At 38.2% G+C, this 25,830-nt stretch overlaps 1 protein-coding gene across 6 annotated transcripts in view; it reads right to left on the bottom strand.

Annotated features, from left to right (window-relative positions):
* The window catches only part of LOC127432838 (unconventional myosin-XVIIIa-like), a 63,583-nt gene extending 39,964 nt beyond the window's left edge, over nucleotides 1-23,619 (bottom strand). For all 6 annotated transcript variants that reach the window (XR_007895800.1, XM_051684281.1, XM_051684283.1 and 3 more), the window contains exons 1-2: nucleotides 23,510-23,619; nucleotides 19,082-20,187 (exon numbers count right to left, since the gene is read on the bottom strand). Coding sequence is in view for 5 of the 6 variants with exons in the window: in XM_051684281.1 (XP_051540241.1) it covers nucleotides 19,082-20,065 (984 nt within the window). In the remaining variant the exon portion in view is untranslated. The remainder of the gene's footprint in view (nucleotides 1-19,081; nucleotides 20,188-23,509) is intronic.
* Between the last annotated feature and the right edge of the window lie 2,211 nt (nucleotides 23,620-25,830).

Genomic DNA, 25,830 nt, shown 5'->3' with positions numbered 1-25,830 from the left:
TGGAAAAGCCCCATAAGTGAATGGTGATCAGACCTTTGTAGCTCCAAAAATCACAAAGGAAACATAAAGTAATCCATAGTCCTGTGTTTAAATCCATATCTTCAGAAGCAATATAACAGGTGAAGGTGAGAAACAGAACAATATTTAAGTCCTTATTTACTCTAAATCTCCACTTTAACTTTCACTTTCAGATGTGAAAGTGAAACTAAACATGCACCACATGTGACTTTCAGATGTAAAAGTGAAGTAAAAGTGATACAGAGCTGATATATTCTTCTAAAAATCTTTGTTTGTGTTCTGCTGAAAAAAGTAAGTCATACACATCTGGGATGGCATGAGGGTAAGTAAATAATGAGAAAATTTTCATTTTTGGGTGAACTATCCCTTTAAATTCTCAGTTCACACCCAGGGTCACAAAAACATTTCTGAACAAACCCCATCTTTATCAGCTTCTAAAGATATGTTACATAAAAACACAATATGTGTTTTAGAATGAAACCACAGCCACAATAACAATGCAGAGGAGTGCTAAGCTGGGAAATGTGATCTTGTCTGACCTCAGATCAGACACCCATTTGAAATCATATAGTAACAAAGACACTGCTCACTTACACTGGAGCCCTTTTAACCCAGTACATTTTCATATTTTACCTGTAGGAGAGCAGATGCACACAATAGTACATTTAAACCAGAGATTAAACCATCTGACCTCAGACATGTGCTGGATGTGATTAACTTCTAACCCTGCTCACTCTCTATTCTCCGCACAAAGCTATTTATTCTAGTCAAAGCACAGAAAGCGTGAAAAATTATCATGAAAAGCTATATTATTTTAAGTGGACCACAGGGAAAAAAGAAAAAGGTTTTTAAAAAAAATTATGATATGACCACATTTAATGTGTCACACTGATAAACTGCAAAGATAGAAAGATCCAAACTGGTTCTATTTCAAATATCAACTGTCTTGCGTAGACAAAAAGTTAATACACATGAATAGATATGAAATTGTACTTCCCTTTTTCTCCCAAAATGAGAAACGAGATGAGAAGGCCATTGAGAAACAAAAATCTCAGTAGAGGAGACGAAACGAGAGGAGAAGAGACAAGAGGAGAGGAGATGAGAGGAGAGGAGAGATGGGATGGTCCAGGGAAAGGCAGAATACAACGGCACTGGTGAAATGCAGAACAGATGAGACATAGGTATCAATAGGTCCTCTGAATAGCTATAAGAGAGCAAAGAGGAATGTAAATCAAATCTGTTAGTTGGAGATACAGTGAAATGGAAGCATCATTCGGACGTACAGTATGATACTCAGTCAGTTAATCAACCACTCATCCATTCAGTGCTGTATATGTTGCAGATTTGATTAGGTCTGAAAGTGACCCAACAGTGATGATGGTAATCTTACTCAGCAAACAGTGACAGCAGGTGTTGCTTTTCAGAGTGAATGAAGAACTAGTTGCTGGATTTGCCAAAGTTGGCACGGTTCCAGACATATTTCTTTGAACGATATTCCAGAAATGTTATTAAAAGTAATAGTTTGGGTTCAATCCAAGTTAAGCTGAATCGACAGCATTTGTGGCATAATGTAGATAACCATAAAAAATAAAAACAATTCTCGTCCTTTTCTTCAAAAACAAGCAGGAATCGAGTTACAGTGAGGCATTTACACTGGAAGTGAATGGGTCCAATGTTTGAAGGGTTTAAAAGGCAGAAATGTGAAGCTTAAAATGTTATAAAAGCACTTAAATTAATTCTTCTTTTAAAATGTGTGTATTATTTATACTGTAAAAATGCTTAAATTGTCATTTATATAGTCATTTTAGGGTTATGGTGTTTACATGTTACGTCATCATGTCAACAAAGTTGTAAAATTGGATATAACTTTACACAGAAAAGGTTAGTAAGCTATTTTATCACTCTAAAATCAAGTGTTTTGAATATAATTTTGAAACAGTGTGTATTGTAACATTACAGATTGGCCACATTCACTTCCATTGTAAGTGCCTCACTTTAACGCAGACTTTTGCTTTTTTATAAAGAAAAGGAGGGATTCCATTTTTTTTTTATTTTTTTTTTTTGTGGTAATCAACATTATGCCACAAATGCTATCGATTGTGCTAAACTTGTATTGAACCCAAAACATTCCTTTAACAGTAACTAAATATGCCCTTATGCACACCTGTAGTAATTAGGCCTACATTTGATTTCAGATTTTTATCACCTAAAAAAAAAGAACTGTGGTTGGTTGTTCACATGTTAGTCAGAAGGCCCCTTCCATTCAAGTGGCCAGTTCTTGGCCAAAATAAACTGCAAAGTTGACCTGACACTACACTGATCCTCAATTTAGACTACAGTCTAAAGACAACAACCTGTGTTTGTAGCACGTAGCATATCGTACTACAGTAAAGGTTTTTTTCCAAACAAAGAACATGGCCTTAATGAATACATTTTTTAATTTTTACTCACTCAGATACCCGTCAAACACACAGTGGATGTGTCGGATACCCTCTCTGTTGTGAAAAGCAGGCCAGTGTGAGTGGTCAGGTGGATATCCATGGGCCAACATTTTGAGCAGAGCTCAACGTGGGGCAGGACATTACGAGAGAGAAGACAAGCAGCAGTGCACGCTTGGGAGAGAGAAGACAAGCAGCAGTGCAGGCTTGGAAGGGAGGGTGACAGCTGGTGCAGGATACTGAGGCTATACATAACCAAGCACCCCAAGTGCCCCTCCAACCCCAAATATAATCACACACACACACACACACACACACACACACACACCCCTTTAATTTTTGTTGGTAATGAAAAGCTAAAATCAAATGGTGAATCTGACTCTTCAGAAAATCCAACCAAATTTAATTATTTTAAACTTCAACAGAGACTACAAGAACAAATCCCACCAACATGGGGGCGGTAACACATCAGAATCTAAAACAAAAACCGTAGTTCCTCACAGATCCACCAGAGGGAGGTTTTCATATTTTTTTCTCTTCATAATACAGTTGAAGTTAGAAGTTTACATACACTTAGGTTGAAGCCATTAAAACTAATTTTTTAACCACTCAGCAGATTTAATATTAGCAAACTATAGTTTTGGCAAGTCGTTTAGGACATCTACTTTGTGCATGACAGGGTAATTTTTCCAACAATTGTTTACAGACAGATTGTTTCACTTTTAATTGACTATATCACAGTTCAAGTGGGTCAGAAGTTTACATTCACTAAGTTAACTGTGCCTTTAAGCAGAGCTTAAGTTTAACTGGCATGGATGCCAAACTGTGTTGAAGAGCAGCTAACTTCAAGAAGTGACACTATGAATTAACTATGTTGTCAGTAGCAAAACAGAAGCTCATTTATTTTTATAGTTTAGCTTTTTCAAAAGAGTGCAACGGTGTGGTTATGGAAGTAAAAATCCCATAAATTTTTTCCATAGGAAAATTGACTATTAATGATAACTTATAAACCTTAAAAGACAGACCTACCCTAAGCTCCAACGGTGTTAACCAATAATGTTAGCTTCTGTTGAAGCCATCAGTCTGCATTATTTCAACTTTAATATAGTTCAAAAGTTTAATATAAGTATTTCTGATGAAGAACTACATTACCCATGATCCTGAGGGGGAAAATCCACCAATCAGAGAATTGCGGCAAACGAACCGCGGTAAAAGAACCCAGAAGCGATCACCCACTTCCATGACGCAATCGAGTCGGTCTCTCTACACTCTCAAACTAATTATACATTTGTATTTATCTGAATGTTTTACAATATACTTTAAGGGTGTTAATGTGTTCACACTTGGCAGGTTTGGTTCGATTAAAACGAACTCTGGTGCGATTGCTCTGTTAGTGCGGTTCATTTGAACAAGCATGAACGCTGCCACCTGAACCTTGGTGCGCACCAAAAAGGCAGACCAAGACCGCCTGAATAGTGGGTCTCGGTCCGCTTCCAAACTAACTCTGGTGCGGTTCGATTGATATATGAACACAACATGGACCAAAGACGTCTAAACAGACCAAAAACAGGAAGTACTTTGCCTAATACTGACCTCAAGCATACCTGGTTCTTCTCATCATAGGAGCTATGTTGCCCATTACAGTTCGGTACAGGCGTCGGAACCGCCGTCAGCCGTCCTTGCAGCATATCTTTGTTTGTGTGTGCAACGGAGGAATTCCTGGCGCTGTTTTGACTCCTTTACACATTTTATTAGCTCTTTGTTTGTTCTCAGCTGGTAAAAATACCACCATATATACATATATAAATATAACGAGCGCATTTCCCCAGCAGCCAGCATTGTTTTGGATGATTGGCAAGTTCCGTCTCAAAATATACGTCATAAAAGCTGTCCAATCAGGTTGTGATTTTTTCCTGTTGCCTTTTGTGTTGTATTGTTAGGTTCGGTGTTAAAAATGCCAGTGTGAACGCTAAGCGTACCAGGACTAAATGTATCATTTTCTTTTTTGGTCTGGACCAAGAGGACCAAGAGAACCGAACTAAAAGTGTGAACACTCCCTAAATATACTGATTCTATACATGTAATCAACAAGTTAAAATCAATCAGTTTTGTATTTTTCCATGTTTTTTTCCCATGGTTTTAGCTCTGTAATATGTATACTCTAATATGATATAAAGAGCTGATGTTGATTTAATTCTTAGGGTATGAGGTAATAAATTCTCAATCTTAATCATTTGTATTAATTAATTGCTTAAATTGACATATTTTACATAAACGGATGAGACACAGTTTGTTTTGTTTAGAAAAAAAACACATGCCCTCAAAAAGGTCAAACATGTCCCTGAAAAAAACAGTTCAAAAAATGTTCAGTGGCATATATTGCCCCTTCATGTAAAAGTTAATTTCTGACACTGCAAGAACCCCACAACAATTATAGAAACATCCATCCTAGATCACAGTTATCTGCATAAAAGGAAATATTTCACATTCTCTTTAAAGGTTTCACCAAGTTGATTAAATTGTTTTGGCAAGGAACACTTGTTAAATCTAGACATCATTATAGAAAACCCTGTGCACTGTGCAGTATTTTGAGGATTGAGCAGCATTTGTTCATGTTGGTGGTGTGAGTGACTAACCCTGCTCCCATTAACAGTCACATTTAACAGACTGGTAAACTGGCAGTGCTGGAAAGCTCACTATGCCAACATGCGCACAGCTAGACCTCAAAACCAGCTAAACACAGAACAGCGTCACACAGTCTTGGCGCCAAACACAAACACAAATCAGTCCAAGAAACTGCAGATCATCACAGTCACACTCATTACACTGAGCTACAGATCTGATCCGGATCCAAACCAGCCTGATTATCACCCTCTGGCCCAGACGAAAGCCACTTCCTGGACCTCTCTGGAGGGCCAAGTCTGTCCACTGACCAGCGCTAATGTTAAAGGAATAGTTCACCCCAAAATGAAAATTTGTTTGTCATTTACTCACCCATATTTTTGCAAACCATATGACTTACTTTATAATAACAGAATGTCCAAGCTGCTCTTTTCCATACATGAAAGTGAAGGGTGACTTAAATTTCAGTCTGTCCCACACACAAAGCTATCATGTGGAATCAGAAAACTTGGCACATACTGCAGAAAACTTGGCACATACTGCACAAGTCGTGTGGACTACATTTAGGATGCTTTTATAGTGCTTTTTTGTTCTTTTTATAGCTTGACAGTCTCTGGTCCCCATCTACAAGCGCAGACATTCTACTGAACTATTTTGGTGTTCAACAGAAGAAGGAAAGTCACATTGGTTTGGAACAAAATGGGGGTGAGTAAATGATGAGAGAAGTTCAGTTTTTGGATGAGCTATACCGTTAAATGTTCATTTCTGTCCCCTTCAGTCCAAAGACAGGACTGGTGGGACACTGACAGCAAAAGAAAGATTCTGTGTCATCGGTCAGGAAATAAAGTGAACACAAATAGAGAGATGTGACAGAGAGGATGGAAGGACACACTGATTAAGGAGGACAAACACTTCCTGTTTTCATTGGCTGATGTGCAGCCAAATATATCCATTATATAATCAAATCTAATCTAACACTAGTTAATGAAGCCATTCACTGGCGGATTGTTTCAGAGCAGTCAGACGACATTCATAGTCTGCAGGCTGCCGAACCCCTTTAGAGAAGAGGGGAAGAGAGCCATTGACCTCAAAAAAATAATACAGGACAGTTTCTGTACAAACACTTTCTGAGATATTTAGAATAGCCATACAAACATGAGGGGTGAAGAGAATTGACTGTGAGACAGATTGACAGTTTATGAATTGGTTTGCTTTTATGCATAATTGGAAAAACAAAGACCCTAACTTTGTGGAAATTTTAAAGAGCCATATTCAACATCATCTACAACATTGTACTGTTTCTCAACTAGAATGTGACTGAAAAATGGGTCTGTTCTGATAATGTTGTGGACTACGGGGAATCGAATATGAATATAATAAAATAAATATATGAAATTAAAATAAACTGCAAATAATAAAACTTTGACATATTGAGCTAAATGAAGCCACATCCACAAGAGTTCCATTGACACTGGTTCTTTAAAATTAATAAAATTCCCATTTTTTTTCTCTATAGACTAATTATTTTTGTTTTTTTAACAATATCTTTTAAACCTTTAAAGACAGACTGTGAGCTCTGAGGTTGTTTACTGATGGTATATGCTTCTGTTGAAGCCATCAGTCTGCGTTATTTCCACGTCTTTAAAAAAAAAAAAAAAAATAGTGTTAAATCCCATAATTTCTGGTGAAGAACTACACTACCCACCAATCCACCAATCAGAGAATTGCGGTGAACAATGTGTACCAAACTAGCTCTGCAGCAACCACCCACACCCGCACTGTGAATGAGGCAATCGAGTCAGTCTCTCTACACTCTTAAACTTCTTATATATTGCAATAAATGTAAAAATATATTAATTCTATCATTCTAATCAACAATTTTAAAGGGGTCATGACATGCCATTTTTTTATTACTTTAATATGTTCCTTGAGGTTCACTTATAATATTGTAAAATCATTTTCTCCCTCATTCTGACCCTCTGTCAGAAACGCTCAGTTATGGTGCTGCTTCTCCTTTAAGACTTGACAGTAAACGCCTACTGTTCTGATTGGCTCTCTGCTCTTGACTGACCTGCTCTCTCATTGCCATCTCACTGCTCACCGCTGGGTGGGCCTACAGAAGTGATAAGGTAAAGTAGGCGATGATGTGTTGTTGTGGAGGTGGTCAGATGCAAATTTCTACAACAGTGTGACATCACAATGTGGAGGAAGTAGAGAACAAGTTATTTTGACAGCATGGTTTCAACAATGCCCTTTTTGCAGTGAGGAGGAAGTTTTGAGTTCTAAAACTTACTGTATGTTTTTATAGTACAATGAACTTTTATATCGTCGCTGTCTGATGAAAAGCTTAATAATAAAAAATTATTTTTCAAGAGCATGTAAACTCTTTTTCTCATTAACAATCTTACAAAATGAATAGAAAAAAACATAATTAGTCACCTTTAGCACCATAACTAGAATTGTATCATTACACATCTGTTAGTGAACTGTTCGATATTTTAAATAATTTTAACGGATTTTTGCTAGCAAACATGGAAATACACGGTTTTCTTATCATGGGTTCCAATGGTGAATGTTCAGTTACAGACTCGAGTCTAACTGTTCGTTTTCCCAGAACTCAGTTGGTAGGTTATCGATTACTAGAGAATTTATTTTTGGATATAATCTGAGGTTTCACTTACTATTTTAGATCGAAATCAGTTTTATGATTAGGGTTTATAGTCTGGTTGTTGAGAGGACAGTTCTGTTTCAAGAAACATTTTCCAGGTCTAATGCATTAGCTTTCACTTTCAGTTTTGCTAATATAGAAATCTGGCAACCGTATACAGTATGGCTGGTATAGTCTACTTTTTAAAGCCACCTGACGTGCGTGCATAAATGGCTTTGGTTGTCAGGGAAATCACAGAGCCAGCACGATGTAGGCAATCTCTTCACTACACTTCAGCAGCATAGCTGAGGTAAATTAGTTTAATTAGTAAATTAGCTCTTCAAAACATAAGGGCGGGACATATGTGGTTTTGATGGACACTTCAAGTCCATTGGAGATACTTGCTAAACAGATAGCTTGATTAAACATCTTTTCATTGGTTATTTTGTTGCACAATTCAAAAAGTAGGAAGAGGTCATTCAGCACATTCCATCTTGTAAAAAGTCAAAATTGCCAAAAAGGGGAGATACGTGTTTTTTCATTGGACAGTGATGATATATGAAAAGATCAAGGAAAATTTAAATGCTCATCTCATAACACCTTTAAATCAAATTGTAATTTTTTCTGTTGTTTTTAATGTGATTACGTCATTTGCAATGCTTCATGGGATCGTAGTTCATTCCCTCATGAAAGACTGTAAGTACAACCTTGTACCTTTGTCTGATTTTTAAATACTTTTTGACTTCAAATCAAAGTTTGTAATGACATGATTCACCTCAGAGCTGGTTGGTTTGGTTCAAGGCTTAGAACTCTTTTATTTAGAAGGATTTTATTAAAACCCTACGAAAGAAATGAATGGGAAAAATTCTTCAGAAACCAAGACGGTTGAAAAAGTGGACAGGAACATTTGCACCCTATAGCTTTTGCTTGAAACAACTGTTTTAACAAAATTTACAAAATCGTAAATTTTCCTATGTCACGTTACTAATTCTGCATATTGCTGCCAGTGCAATATAAACAAATAATTACTTAGTGTACCTTTAAGACTACTGTATGTTAATTATCTATGTTAACCTACGTGTGCCTGCATAGTTCATATGTTGTTCATAAGGACCAGCCAAGTTGCTGAATACTGAAATAGATGTTAAAATATGGGCAGTTTTGTAGCATAATAAGCTTTGCGTTTTGAACATGTGTATGCCTACATAATATATTAACCTTTTTTATTCCAAAATAGCAAGGAAATTCCTGTTTTCTATGACATGCTCCACTTAAAACATGCTCATGTTTTAAAACTTAGTCAAGATAAGACATGAAAAGTATGTGTTCAGATTCCCAACAGATTCAACACACAAAAGAGTGAGAAAAGCACTCATTCAGTCAGAGACCAATCCTTCAGTAAAGAGTACTTAGGTGTGAGAGGCAGAGAGGTGATAAGTGTTGCTTGTCACTAGAGCAATGCAGCTGAAACCTGTTCGTCAGATAACTATCAGCGTAAACGATCAGACCTGTCGAAAAAAAAAAAATCACAAGTGGTTCCTGTCACGTTCAGAGTAGCACCGTCATTTGGATGAACAGATTTCATTATATTGTCATAAAGCTATAAATATTGAATGACATAAGATCTGCCCTCATGAAGTATTTTAAGACATATTTCAGTTTCTGCCGGGAATCCAGTAAGAATGAATTGCGACTGCTGATAGCATTGTTTATTTGCATGCACTGTCAGCGTTGTTTTTGCACCTAATGCACTAAAGGAATCCTGCTAATCAGGTAACACTGCAAAAAGAATTGGTGTTCATTTGTTGTGTTTGCACAGCAAAGAATGACAATGAGTTAAAGGAATAGTTCTCCCAAAAAATGTAAATTCTGCCATCATTTGCTCACCCTCATGTTGTTTCAAACTCTTTTTTTTTTTTTATGGAACACAAATGGAGATGTTAGGTAGAATGAGTCTCTGTCAATGTATGGTATAAAGATACAATGAATGTCAATGGTGACTGAGGTTGTCATTCCCTAACAAACCTTTTGTTTTCCATGAAAGAGAGAAAGACATGGGTTTGGAACAACATAAAAGTGAGTAAATGATGACAAACTTTTATTTTGGGAAGAACTATCCCTTTATTTAAATATTGCTGCACATTTAGCATCTGGTTAAACTAGATTGCGGGTGGTTAGTAAATAAGATGCAGGTTTTTGTGCTGAAATACCACATTCAAAACTAGTGCAGCAACTGTGTAGTGATGAATTCATCCCTTTAAGTTTTATCACAACAAATATTTCCATTTGAACAAGCAACACACATTTCACCACACAGCTCTCCACAGTGGAATACTCCAGATTTCTGTAGAATCATAATCTTTATATATAAAAACCCATTATAGGACATTCCCAAATGTGCTAAAGATTTTACTGTGCTCTGAGTGAGAACAGCTTAAAATGGGTCAGTAAAAATCCCAACGGGACTCGTGCCCCCCTCAGGCTGGCCAGAACTGGCCACCTTCTCACAAAGGGTGCAGTTCATTACAGCAGCAGGTTTGACATCTCCCATCCTGATAACATTATCATCAAAGACTTTTTCAACCAGGATTTTTAACCAAAGGTCTCCAGAGAAGATGCATCTAAAACAGGGCTCAACGCTAAGGATTTTTCTACTGGCCCGGTTGGGCCAGTGCTTCAGATTTTTACTGGCCCTGCCAAAATTTCCACTGGCCCCAACACAAAAATGACAAATAGCTGTTTTTACCAACATGGCTTTAAAAAATATGTCCGAAGATAAATATTTTTTACATATCTTATGTTTCTAATACAATGTCCCCCAGGGGTCTGGGTAGCTTAGCGAGTAAAAATGCTGACTACCACCCATGGAGTCGCGAGTTCGAATCCAGGGCGTGCTGAGTGGCTCCAGCCAGGTTTCCTAAGCAACCAAATTGGCCCGGTTGCTTGGAAGGGGAGAGTCACATGGGGTAACCTCCTTGTGGTCGCTATAATGTGGTTCGCTCTTGGTGGGGCGTGTGGGGAGTTGTGCATGGATGCCGCGGAGAATAGCGTGAAGCCTCCACACTCGCTACATATCTGTGGTAACACACTCAACAAGCCACGTGATAAAATGTATGGATTGACGATCTCAGACGCGGAGGCAACTGAGATTCGTCCTCTGCCACCCAGATTTAGGCGAGTCACTACACCACCACGAAGACTTAAGAGCACACTGGGAATTGGGCATTCCAAATTGGGGAGAAAAATGGGAGAAAAAAAAATCAAAAATACAATGTCCCCCAAAATTGAATCACATTTATAATTTGCAAGATATGAGTTATGCCTTATGTAATCCCATATATGCGCTTTACAGATATAAATTCATAAATACATCATATTAACCTCAACCGTCCTGCCATTTACACGTGTGCTTTTAAGCCAAGAGTTCTGAGGAGGAGATGATGGGTTTTCGGTAACCCGTTTAGTCATGCTGTCATGCAACTTTTGCCCATGTGTAGTGTTTTCACAAGAAGGATCAAAGATTTAGTCACTGAGTTAAAGATTTGATTATTGGCTGAGAGAACAGACTTGCTACTAAATCGGTTGTGATGTGTAATATACAGATATTAGGCCTAATCTGTGAATTAACAATGTGTATATAACATGAAATCAGACAAACCAAAAAAGACCAACACTGACTGATATACAAAGAACAAAAACAAAAATACCTGTACAGTCCAGAAATGAGAAATGTAACTGGTGTTTCATGAGGATGATATGAAGTAGACTGTTTCAAATATTCATCTTCACTCTGCAGCTGAACAGCTCTGATAATAATAGCCTAATAGCCATAGTGATCTTGCTTCTTTTCATATCAAACACCATTATCATGTTGAAATAATATTTACATTTTGAAACATTACCTAATTAAATGTATACTTACATTTTGGATATTGAGCAGACACGTGTATAACTGGGGTTTAACAAAATTTATTACGTCTCATTCGGTGCTTCATCTCTAAAGGCGATTAATGAGAGAAAATGTGTTTGTTTTTTTTTACAGTGGGAATAAAACTAGCGCTCTGTCCCTTTACGAGAGCACATGCATGTTAAACAATCTATGCTGCATGGAAGGAGATGATGAGACATATGCATATCAGTCCTACAGAAAGAAACTGTTGATTTCTTGTGTTCCAGTGTGTGGATTACTAATTTTCACCAACATGTAAAAATGAAAAATGTGGGGATTTAGCGAACACTGTGAACACGGAATGTGCGGGGATACTTAAAATGTTGCACAAGATGTTAAATCCCACTACGAAATTCATTAAGTGGGTTTTTTTCCTGCTAGTTTCTACACATTGGTAATAGCTGCTGCTAAGACACTTGAAAAAGAGCAAGGACAGTGCTAGGAGAGTGTGCTCGGTGTCTGCACGATCTTGTGCATGCACACTACTGTGCCTTGGTGCGTCCAATATATTTTGCATTTGCGCATCTTTATGAGATAAATACAGTGCATCCGGAAAGTATTCACAGCACTTACTTTTTCCACATTTTGTTATGTTACAGCCTTATTCCAAAATGAATTAAATTCATTATTTTCCTCAAAATTCTATAAACAATACCCCATAATGACAATATGAAAGAAGTTTGTTTGCCATCTTTGCAAATTTATTAAAAATAAAAAACAAAAAAGAAATCACATGTACATAAGTATTCACAGCCTTTGCTCAATACTTGTTGAAGCACCTTTGGCACCAATTACAGCCTCAAGAATTTTCGAGTATGATGCTACAAGCTTGGCACACCTATTTTTGGGCAGTTTCTCCCATTCTTCTTCGCAGGACCTCTCAAGCTCCATCAGGTTGGATGGGGAGCGTCGATGCACAGTCATTTTCAGATCTCTCCAGAGATGTTCAATCGGGTTCAAGTCTGGGCTCCGGCTGGGCCACTCAAGGACATTCACAGAGTTGTCCCGGAGCCATTCCTTTGTTATCTTGGCTGTGTGCTTAGGGTCGTTGTCCTGTTGGAAGATGAACCTTCGCCCCAGTCTGAGGTCCAGAGCGCAGAGAGGTTTTCATCAAGGATGTCTCTGTACATTGCTGCATTTATCTTTCCCTCGATCCTGACTAGTCTCCCAGTTCCTGCCGCTGAAAAACATCCCCACAGCATGATGCTGCCACCACCATGCTTCACTGTAGGGATGGTATTGGCCAGGTGATGAGCGGTGCCTGGTTTCCTTCAGACATGACGCTTGCCATTCAGGCCAAAGAGTTCAATCTTTGTTTCTCATGGTCTAAGAGTCCTTCAGGTGCCTTTTGGCAAACTCCAGGCTGGCTGTCATGTGCCTTTTACAGAGGAGTGGCTTCTGTCTGGCCACTCTACCATACAGGCCTGATTGGTGGAGTGCAGCAGAGATGGTTGTTCTTCTGGAAGGTTCTCCTCTCTCCACAGAGAAATGCTGGAGCTCTGTCAGAGTGACCATCGGGTTCTTGGTTACCTCCCTGACTAAGGCCCTTCTCCCCCGATCGCTCAGTTTGGCCAGGCAGCCAGCTCTAGGAAGAGTCCTGGTGGTTCCAAACTTCTTCCATTTACGGATGATGGAGGCCACTGTGCTCACTGGGACCTTCAATGCTGCAGAAATTTTTCTGTACCCTTCCCCAGATCTGTGCCTCGATACAATCCTGTCTCAGAGGTCTACAGACAATTCCTTGGACTTCATGGCTTGGTTTGTGCTCTGACGTGCACCGTTAACTGTGGGACCTTAGATAGACAGGTGTGTGCCTTTCCAAATCATGTCCAATCAACTGAATTTACCACAGGTGGACTCCAATCAAATTGTAGAAACATCTCAAGGATGATCAGTGGAAACAGGATGCACCTGAGCTCAATTTTGAGTGTCATGGCAAAGGCTGTGAATACTTATGTACATGTGATTTTTTTCTTTTTAATAAATTTGCAAAGATTTCAAACAAACTTCTTTCACGTTGTCATTATGGGGTATTGTTTGTAGAATTTTGAGGAAAATAATTAATTTAATCCATTTTGGAATAAGGCTGTAACATAACAAAATGTGGAAAAAGTGAAGCGCTGTGAAGAATATCCGGATCCACTGTATACTCGCACTCGCTCCTCGGTTAGAAGACTTTGTTCGCTCCGTATAATTTTTGTGCTCTCTCGCTTGTTGTTTGCTTGCACTAATGTTATAAATGCAGCACTGGCCCGATCGGGCAAGTGACAGTTCTAGCAACTGGCCCGAATCTTTCTCACACTGGCCCCGTGCCATCAGGCAGTCCTTATTGTCAAGCCCTGTAAAACAAATTAAAAAGAATCATAGAAAAAATTATATGTGCCTTATTAGGCAAATTTTTTCTATATTAACATGCAAGGGGTGGGGCATGTGTAAAACTTTGTGAATGACTGGTGTTTGAATTCTGAGGAAATCTGCAGAGCTTTGCGTGTAATTATGCGGGCACAGCTACTGTGCAAGCCTATTTATTACACATTCATTAAAAAAAAAAAAGAAGTGCAGAATATTTCTTTGTCTGTCCTGCACTATACATACACAAAAAGAAGTTACAAGTAACTACAACATAATTTCCTCTGTGGTTCCACACCTATAAGTACGTGGATGGATGGATGGATGGATGGATGGATGTTTTGAGTGTAGGTTATTTCCCTGAGATCTGGACTAAAGGACTCATCAGCCTCATTTATAAGAGTTGTGACAAATTAGACCCAACAACTACTGAGGAATCTATGTGAACAGTAACTTGGGGAAGGTTTATGCAGTATTTTAAACACCAGAACGTTAAAATTGGCAACAAGCGAACCACATTTGTCTTTCAGCAGCGTGGAGTAAGACAAGGCTGCAGTTTAAACCCCACCCTATTCAACATATATATCAACTGGCACAAATAATTGAACAATCTCCCATTCAAGGTCTTACTCTACATGATGTAGAAATAAAGTGTCTCCTCTATGAGGATGACCTGGTTCTTCTGTGGCCGACTAAAGAAGGGCTGCAGCAGAGCCTGGCATTACTGGACCGTTACTATCAGACCTGTGCCCTGACAGTCAACCATCAAAAAATAAACGTCATGATCTTCCAAAAGCGATCCAGATCTCAGGGACTAACAAACACATTTTTATTACCAAACAGAAACACTGAAATCACTAAAACATACACTTACCTCTGCCTAATAATCAATTCTACATGTAATTTTCCATTGGCTGTGAATTAATTCAAAGAGAAAGCACAAAAGGCTTTTTTTCCTTTAAAACATCTATTTAAATTAATATTCCAATTAGGAACTGGCTCAAAATATTCAAATCAGTCATGAACCAATGCATTATATGTCAGTGACTTGTGGGGTCCACCTATAAAATTTGACAATTTAAATTGGGGAAAATATCCCATAGAAACCCTAAATGTGGAATTTTGTAAAAGAATCATTCATGTCCAAAGATAACCCCAAATAACAGATGCCGGGTAGAATTAGGCCAATACCCTCTCCTTTTGAACATTCAAAAAAGAACCATCAAATTCTAGAAGCATCTAAAAATAAGTGACCCCAACACATATCATTATAAAGCCCTTAAGTACCAAAAGCAGAGCTTAGTGAAGAGTCCCCTCTGTCAGCTTGCCCTGACACACGCTGAACTCACACCTGAGGAGATCGTCCAGTCTCAGGACAACCACACACTCACAAACATTCGCCTTAACCAAATTATACACAAAGAAAAGGAAAAATAGATCACTTATTGGTCAAACACCATAAAAAACAACACAAATTGGAATGTAATTTGGCACTTAATCTAGAAAACACCATGGCAAACTATCTGACCACAGTGACTGACTGACAGAACAGCACTGACAATGTACAGACTCAGTGAGCACAGTCTGGCTACAGAGATGGGCCACCGCAGACAGAGCTTAAAAGTTTAAAAGAGAATAGATAGATAGACAGACAGACAGATATCCTATTATATACCATACATCAGGGGGTCTTACAGTCTTTAATGTTGATGCCTGGTGTTCTAAAATAACATGCAGACTCTGACACTGAGATTTCTCTGGTTATCCATTAGCAGAAAGCGTGTAAAGAGCCAAGGTCTCTCCATACACACACACACTCCCATTCAAACATGAGCAAACCAGCACGACAACAGGTTTAGCTGGAGTGATCACAGTTTCCTGTGACTCAGACCAGTCCGTAGGAAGTAATGTGATCCACTCCACACTCATTTGATTAGCTTGACCAAAATGTTCTCTTCAAACATCTGCATCTTTCCAAATTCACCCTATCTGATGATAAATGCTGCTTGTGTAAAGAGCTGCTCTGTAGGATCAGGATCAAATATGGCCAGATGCTCTCAGCTGCACTTTTATAAACCTCTTATGGTTTGAATGACCAAATATTATTGTGCACAAACAACAAACACAATATACTATATTTTAACCTCCCCCACATTTTTTTTTCTTCTATGTGTCATGATTAAATCACTCTATGCTCTCTAATCTCCTTACAGAGTTTTGATTCTGCACTGAGCTTGATCAAATTAACATGTCAGGGTTTGGATTTCAGTGTAAACTATTTACTGCATTTTTAATACTGTTAATTCATCAGTACTATTATAGTACTATAGTACTATTAAATCTATTCATTCCATTATTATTTTCCTATTGCTTTGATGTAAAATAATATGTTATTATATTCAAAATAATTATGAAAATATATTTCAACAAATGTTAAACAATTGTAATAAGGTACGTTGGAAATTATGTCACCATTAGTCAAAATAAATGTGGTTTAACCTCGTGAAACCCGAGCTGTGTGCACTATCCATTTCACTTTTTGATTTTTAACTAGTAGCACCTAATAAACATGCAAAGAAAAATTTCTAAAGCAATTAGTTTTCCAAAAAATTAATGTCCACATTTATGAAATTTTAAATAATACCAAGCTATAGAAAGTCAGTATTTATTTATTTATTTATTTAATCAAATTGTTTATTTTGTTCCCAGGAGTGTTGGTTATTCATGTTTTTGAGATATTACAGACATCACAGCTGATTTTCTGTAAAGCTGCTTTTGAACAATATGTATTGGGAAAAGCACAAATAAACAATTATACAAATAAAAATGATTTGACTTGATTTGACTTTTATGTTACAATGTTTTTTTTGTTTGTTTTTTTTTCTACTTTGGCAACAAAATCTCAATGTTCTCTCTTTGCACAGTCAAACAAACAAGTGATAGTCAGTGCTAAAGCATTTTACCAATCAGAAATTACCATAAATAATTCTGATTCAAAGTAATGGCCAGCATCATCCAATCATTGCCCACCATGTTAAAATAAAATTATACATTATAAATTCTGAATCTATGTACTGATTACCATTATCCCATGTCTGCCAAACATGTTGAGTGGTTCATACATCATCTGCAGCCTGAAACTGAACTATTGGTCAGATTTTAGGAGCGAATGCACTTTGCTGCATAGGAAGGGTATAGGATGCTCCCTTGCTCCCTATTTAGTGAATGACTTAACATCCAGTGTGCTGTCTGTCTGCACTGGTCTCAGAACAGTTCAAAATGCATGCCATATTGTTTTGTCACATGACTCCATACGTTGAAAGTATAACCCTTTACTGACAGCCCAGAGTCTTCTGAACTGAGATCAGTCAGTTTAAATGAATTTAAATTATGCATTGCGTAAAGCAAAGCCAACAAACAACATCCACACATGTGAATGCGGGGTTGCACGAGGTAAATAATATTTTAGTTTGTAAAAATTAATTGAAAAATCTTACAAGCTATACATTCAGTCTGTTATTTTCCAACCTTAAAAAATAAATCCACTTATACACTAAAATATATTTCAATGAGGTTGATATCAGTAGACTAATGAATGGACATTTGTAGAAAGAATATGTAACAAAGCGTGAATGCAGCACAGCTTCATGCTTAAGTGACAAGCCCCTAATAATTAGGGAAATGTAACCATCATCATGACTTCAAGCTTGTGGAATTTATTGTCTGAAACAATGTCAGCTGAAGTTTTGAAATATCAGAAGAATCACGATGACAAATGATTGCAGGAACAAACAGAGCTGTTGTCACCCAAAGCAACTGACCTTATGCCTCATAATTTCACAAAAATATTCACTTTAAAATGTCACCTACAGTATTTGACAGTGTTTTCATTTCTAGTATCAGAAGACCCATCAATGCTTTACAAATTTACTATATGAGCTGTCAGGTCAACAGAGTAGCCCATATTCTGAAACTTGGCCATTTGCTCAGCTATGCCAGAATGTAGGGACATAAATGTGTCACCGAGCAACCAGGGAATACAGCAAAGGAAAGAGAGCAGTTTCTAATGCTTCTGTAGTCTACAAACAGTAAAACAAATATTTTTACCATTTACCAGGAGTTGGAATATGACCTCAGGATTATTTTCTAAATGTATTTTTGGGAAATATCCAAAATTAAACAAAGAAAAAAAATCTGTGAATTGTTAAAACGACCCTTTTGGTCTCTAACTTTCTTCATTTAAATACCCAATGAAATTAATTTTGTAAACTTTTAGGAGTACACTATTACATACATGGATTTCTTGCTAGTAGATGTGGACTAAAAGCCACAAATCTACAATTTTGATTTCATGGGGTCTTTAACAGCATACTGGGCATTAGTATGGACATTTGAGGGTTTGCTCTTTCTTTATTTCTTTGCCAATCATTCTATTCAAATTGGTCTGAACCATCTTCCCTAATGGGACTTTACTAAGACACATGTGCATTATGGGTGGGAGAAACAAACACATTAAACAGACATTATTAACCCCCCACCCCCAAGCCATCTCACTAAACTCTACACTGTTCACATCATCAACTGTCAACATGTTGCTAGGAATTCTCAGAATTCCTTCAGGCTATAACCGATCTTCCATCTGATAAATTGCTGATCTAATCTAAAATTTACAACATATACCCAGAAACTGTATCTGAGAAACATAAAAATGTGTGCTTAACAAAACAGACTAACAGGCACCAGTTAATCCTAATCACTCTTTGAGATAAAATACTGAAAACTCTGTTTTACGTATCTGACTGTTGACACAATCTCATTGAGTTCTTCTGGCCTGATTTCCAAACTTTTATTGATAGCGATAAGGACATTTTTGTGGAAAAGAATGAGGAAATGGATGCAATCCAGTCTCAATCTCATGCCGCCAGCATAATCTCCAAGGCATGGAGTATTGGAGTGTGATATTCACAAGGTGTCACGCTTTGTTGTAACAGTACACACTCAAAATGGTTAGGTTTAGAAGCAGCTTTGGGGTTAGCAGAGCTACAGGAACTCACTCACCTCATAAACATCCCGGTATGGGCCTCTGGAGTTCCTCAACCAGCAGCGACTCAGCTCACTCAACTCAACGATTGGCTGCACCTTTAGGCGTACAGTCTCTCCAGACTGCCTGATCATCTCCACAATCTCATCTCTGTTTTTACTTTCCACATTCTGCCCATTGATCTCCACTAGGCGGTCACCTGGCACCAGCCCCAAAGTGAGGTCCTTATTCCCAGCACCAGGTTCAGCAAAGTGGACCACTCTTCGGTAAATTGACCCATCGGGCCGCTGGTCCACAATGGTGGTGCGACGAAGGGAAAAGCCGAAATCCCCCGTGTTGCGTCGCTGAAGTTCCAACGCTCTAGGCGCAGGAATTTGTGGAGGTAACAGATCAGGCAAGTGCAGGTCTTCTGGGAACGTTCTATCAATTATCTCAGGGATCTGGACCTTCTTAACAGGGGCGACTGGGTGGGACCTATACAGAGACTGAGAATTGAATACTTTAACCTCAATTTGAGGCGACGGATTGGCTGAGTTCTGCCTTGATGGTGCAGCTGACCCTGAGGGACTTTCGTCTTTGCTCTTCTGTGAGAAAGATAATCGCTTTATGATTTGCCCCACCTGGGAGTTCTGCTTTGTCAGAGTTCCAAACTTGGCCGGCTGTTCCTTGACACTGTCTTGCACCCCTTCAATGTCATCACAGGACCTTGTGGTGATCATGTGACCTTGACTAAAAACTTTCTCAATGTCCAGGTCTGCCAGACTGAGCTCTGTGTTTCTGACCACTTTGATGGGGATGGGGTTAGATATCTCCATCTTCCCTTTGGAATCCCGTTTAGATCCGCTTCGATGAAGGTTAAATAAACCTCTCCTCATGCCTACTTCCTCTAAACTCTTTAGCTCAGCCTGAGACATCCATTCTTTCTTCTCTTTCTTCTCTTTTTTCTCCTTCTTTGCGCCATCCTTATTCTTGTCTTTATCTTTCTTCTTCAGGTGGAACATGATTGGGCCCAGATAATGAATCCACTAATGTTGGTATTTTCACACCGTACAGATGCAGATCACTGCTGGCATTCAGTCATGACCACCACACCAAGGCCACACCAACAACAGTTGAAGCTCATCTGTAAAACAAAAGAATTAAGCACAACATGTTGTTTTTATACTTCCTCTCTTTTGCAGTGAATAAAAGAGTCCTGTGAGCCAAGGTTTTAAAAAAACACAATTTAAATATATACAGTTATATACAATATATACTGTGTATAAACTCAGTGACCACTTTAATAGGTACACCTACTCATTTATGCGATTATCTAATCAGCCAATCATGTGGCAGCAGTTTAGAAGTAAAATCAGCAGATATGGGTCAGGAGATTCAGTTAATGTTCACATCAACCATCAGAATGGGGAAAAAATGTGATCTCAGTGATCTTCAATCGTGGCATGATTTTTGGTGCCTGTCGGGCTGGTTTGAGTATTTCTGTAACTGCTGATCTCCTGGGATTTTCATGCACAACAGTCTCTAGAATTTACTCAGTATGGTGCCAAAAAATAAAAAACATCCAGTGAGCGGCAGTTCTGCGGACGGAAAAACCCTGTTGATGAGAGAGGTCAACAGAGAATGGCCAGACTGGTTTGAGCTAACAAAGGCTAAGGTAACTCAGATACTGTAACCCCTCTGTACAATTGTAGTGAGCAGAACAGCATCTCAGAATGCACAACACTTCGAACCTTGAGGCGAATGGGCTATAACAGCAGATGACCACATCGGGTTCCACTTCTGCCAGCCAAGAACAAAAAGCTGAGGCTGCAGTGGGCAAAGGCTCACCAAAACTGAACAGTTAAAGACTGGAAAAACAAAGCCTGGTCTGATGAATCTCGATTTCTGCTGAGGTACAAAGATGGTAGGCCCACTGCAGCCTCATTTCACTGATGCCACATGATTGGCTAATAAGATAAATCACATGAAGAAGTAGGTATACAAGTGGTCACTGAGTGTATTTTATAAAACAAACAAACAATAATAAAGTTTAAAGGGGATCGTTCCTTTGCTGTAGCCTGCCATAGGGATTAAAATAACCACTGGACATTAGATCCTCTCCCACTCTTGACATTTTTAAATTATGTCTTAAAGGGATAGTTCACCCAAAAATGAAAATTCTCTTATAATTTACTCACCCTCATGCCATCCCAGACGTGTATGACTTGCTTTATTCTGCAGAACACAAATTCAGATTTTTTAGAGGAATATCTCAGCTCTGTAGGTCCACAAAATGCAAGTGAATGGTGACTAGAACTCAGAAGGTTCACAAATCACATTAAGTCAGCATAAACGTAATCCATACTCCACAAAAATACTCCAGTGGTTAAATCCATATATTCTGAAGTGACATGATAGGTGTGGGTGAGAAACAGATCAATATTTAAAAGTCCTTTTTTACTATCTTCACATTCACTTCCACAATCATTTTTTTTTTTTTTTTTTTTGGTAATTCACATTCTTCGTGCATATCGCCACCTACTGGTAGGGCTGGTCAAAGGTGGAGATTTATAGTAAAAAATTATTTAAATGCTGATCTGTTTTCACCCACACATCTCATATCTCTTCAGAAGACATGGATTTAACCACTGCAGTCTCTTGGATTATTTTTATGATGTCTTAATGTGGTTTTTGGAGATTCAAATGTAGGTCACCATTTATTTGCATTGTGTGGATCTACAGAGCTGAAATATTCTTCTAACAAACTTCATTCATGTTCTGCAGAAGAAAAGTCAAACACCTGTGATGGTATGAGGGTGAGCAAATGATGAAAATTTTAATTTTTGGGTGTACTAACCTTTTAAGCTTTGTCTATATTCATTGATCTTTAAGTGGATGGACATTAAATGTTGGTTGTTTCTTGTTTGATTATTTGTTTTTGGGGTCTTATACCGTTATTTGCATTTTATTATTTTAATTGCCAATGTAAAGCACTATGGTAAGGTTAGTTAGTTTTCTTTTCTTTTCTTTTTTTATGTGCTCCATAAATAAACTGACCTTGACCTTATAATATATATTTCAACATTGTAAATCTTACATAAAAATACAAATAAAATATATACTATTTGTTTGCCATCTATACTGTGCTTTAACAAAGTCTCTCTAGCAAGTCATTTCATTGTCAGCCATCTTTGGAACGCTCTCGGGAGGCCATTTCCAGTCATGCCAGTGCAGCTCCTATCTATTTGAATGGAGAAAGACCAAAATCTCAAAGACGGTTGGTCAAGATTAAAATCAAAGAACACATTTCAAATCAGCAATAAAATCTGACAATACTGGTATCATAAATTGTGATTTTACGTCATATACACACACAAAAAACGCAATTTACCCGGCTTGTATAGCTAATGCGCATGCACGTTCTAGAGTTGATTGACAGGTGATGTATGTATCTAAAAGGTGATTGGCTCTTTTAACTGTAAGGCATGACTTCCTTTCTACATCTGTTGACCGTTGGTTGAGCGTTCCAATTTCTTTCATTCATTTTAATAGAAGTGGCCCGTCTCTGCTTAATACTCTCTGGTACTATCTTTTATGTTATCAAAAGCACACCACCTGGCATAATATACAAATCAGATGTCAAGTAGATAATCAAATAATCACTATTTGTTTATGTGTGATTCTGTTGTAGCGGGAGCAGGTATTGCTCGGCTAAGTAAACCACATCATTTATTAATCAAAAGATAAACGTTTCAAGTAAGCACGTGACTGCAGACCCCTACGTGACGTTACGCACTCCCATTGGCTGTTCTTACCTTTCCTGGCAGGTACAAATTGAAAAGAGAGTCGAACGGATGTTTTACTGCCATCAGCAATCTTAAAATCGCGTAAGCAGTGACATAACTATGAATGAAACACAATTAGTGAACAGTGATCTTAACTCGATCAGCTTTTCTCGATTTTCCAAGCAAAGCGAGTAAAATCAGTCACTTCCTGAAACTGAGTGTTGAAACGCAGTGTCTTCCTCTTTCAGATGGAATTAAAATCTCTCTTCAGGAACTGAAAGTCAGTTTAACATGATATGTGTATAATGTAGGGCATGACTTGCCATCACCTGCAGTACAGTATGTGTTATTTATAAAGATTAGTTCACCTCAATATAAAAAATAAATAAAAAAAATGTATGGAGAAACTCTCATTGCTTCAGTTCTGAACTGAACTCTAAGACGTTTTTTGTATTATAATAATAATTGTTCCATTAATATTTTATCCCATAATGCAGTATTTAAGGCATACATACGTGTATTTTTTGTCGTTAAAAATATATGACATCATATGGATTTAAGGTTAATGATTTGGTGCGCGTGATGCGCTTCTAAGCCTCTTTATTCCTCAGCAGCGCAACAGTCTGTTCACATGTATGAAAAAAAATGAAACCAAATGCTGGTAAAGATAAATAAACTTACCTTTGAATGGCACAGAACTGCTGCACCGGTCCGGTGGAAACGCGTCTGGAGCGTTTGACGGTCAGTGAGACGCACGCGCCTACTGAGCGCGCGACCCGTGCACTGACCCCTGCTGGATATGATATGCTCAAGAGGAGTTTTAACACTTCACTGCATCCCTTCTGCATGACTGAGGGGCTTTGAAAACTGCAGTGTTTTTAGGTCAAGATGTTAGGGGGAAATGTAAAGTTTTATTTGTCATGTGTAACACAGCATACAGTAGTATTTGCTGACAATGCAGTGTTTTGTCTAACACGCCCACCAATTCATACTTATGTAAAAAATGCAGGTAAATAAAATAAGTAAAGGAGTATAAGGTACCTGTATTAGAACAAGTACATAAGAAGAATAAATATTAAGTTGTATTCAAGAATAAACTCTAGTCTAGTGGACTGCTTCATTTCCATGAGCATAGCACCCTCCTCTGGACCACAATCTTCTTTGTTTGCCCAATGTATTTGTGACTCTCCTGCTGATGTGCAATAATCCTGAAAATGCCCGTCTGTTGCATATTAGTAATTTTTTTATTAAATTCATATTAATAAAACCCCTCTCCAACAGAGTCTGACTACATAAAGAAAGTACAAAGATTCTAGAAATTAAGCTACTCAAAAATGTGTCCACAAGTCCATACAGTTGTGGTCAAAAGATTGCATACCCTGGCAGAAATTGTGAAATTTTGGCATTGATTTTGAAAATATTACTGTTCATGCAAAAAAACTGTCTTTTATTTAAGGATACAGATCATATGAAGCCATTTATTATCACATAGTTGTTTGGCTCCTTTTTAAATTATAATGATAACAGAAATCACCCAAATGGCACTGATCAAAAGTTTACATACCCTTGAATGTTTGGCCTTGTTACAGACTCACAAGGTGACACACACAGGTTTAAATGGCAATTAAAGGTTAATTTCCCACACCTGTGGCTTTTTAAATTGCAATTAGTGTCTGTGTATAAATAGTCAATGAGTTTGTTAGCTCTCACGTGGATGCACTGAGCAGGCTAGATACTGAGCCATGGGGAGCAGAAAAGAACTGTCAAAAGACCTGCGTAACAAGGTAATGGAACTTTATAAAGATGGAAAAGGATATAAAAAGATATCCAAAGCCTTGAAAATGCCAGTCAGTACTGTTCAATCACTTATTAAGAAGTAGAAAATTTGGGGATCTCTTGATACCAAGCCAAGGTCAGGTAGACCAAGAAATATTTCAGCCACAACTGCCAGAAGAATTGTTCGGGATACAAAGAAAAACCCACAGGTAACCTCAGGAGAAATACAGGCTGCTCTGGAAAAAGATGGTGTGGTTGTTTCAAGGAGCACAATACGATGATACTTGAACAAAAATGAGCTGCATGGTCGAGTCGCCAGAAAGAAGCCTTTACTGCGCAAATGCCACAAAAAAGCCCGGTTACAATATGCCCGACAACACCTTGACACGCCTCACAGCTTCTGGCACACTGTAATTTGGAGTGACGAGACCAAAATAGAGCTTTATGGTCACAACCATAAGCGCTATGTTTGGAGTGGTGTCAACAAGGCCCATAGTGAAAAGAATACCATCCCCACTGTGAAGCATGTTGGTGGCTCACTGATGTTTTGGGGGTGTGTGAGCTCTAAAGGCACGGGGAATCTTGTGAAAATTGATGGCAAGATGAATGCAGCATGTTATCAGAAAATACTGGCAAATAATTTGTATTCTTCTGCACGAAAGCTGCGTATGGGACACTCTTCCAGTACGACAATGACCCAAAGCACAAGGCCAAGTTGACCCTCCAGTGGTTACAGCAGAAAAAGGTGAAGGTTCTGGAGTGGCCATCACAGTCTCCTGACCTTAATATCATCGAGCCTCTCTGGGGAGATCTCAAACATGCGGTTCATGCAAGATGACCAAAGACTCTGCATGACCTGGAGGCATTTTGCCAAGACGAATGGGCAGCTATACCACCTGCAAGAATTTGGGGTCTCGTAGACAACTATTACAAAAGACTGTACGCTGTCATTGATGCTAAAGGGGGCAATACACAGTAATAAGAACTAAGGGTATGGAGACTTTTGAACATTCATTTCATTTTTTTCTGTTGCCATGTTTTGTTTTATGATTGTGCCATTCTGTTATAACCTACAGTTGTACACTGGAAGCTCCTGTCACCAAGACAAATTCCTTGTATGTGTAAGCATACGTGGCAATAAAGCTCATTCTGAATATGAATCCCATAAGAAATAAAAGAAATGTGTTTTGTCTGCTCACTCGTGTTTTCTTTAAAAATGGTACATA

The sequence above is a fragment of the Myxocyprinus asiaticus genome, chromosome 42 (genome assembly GCF_019703515.2).
Source record: "Myxocyprinus asiaticus isolate MX2 ecotype Aquarium Trade chromosome 42, UBuf_Myxa_2, whole genome shotgun sequence".
NCBI classification, from domain to species: Eukaryota; Metazoa; Chordata; class Actinopteri; order Cypriniformes; family Catostomidae; genus Myxocyprinus; species Myxocyprinus asiaticus.
This window is presented reverse-complemented; position numbering and strand designations above follow the sequence as displayed.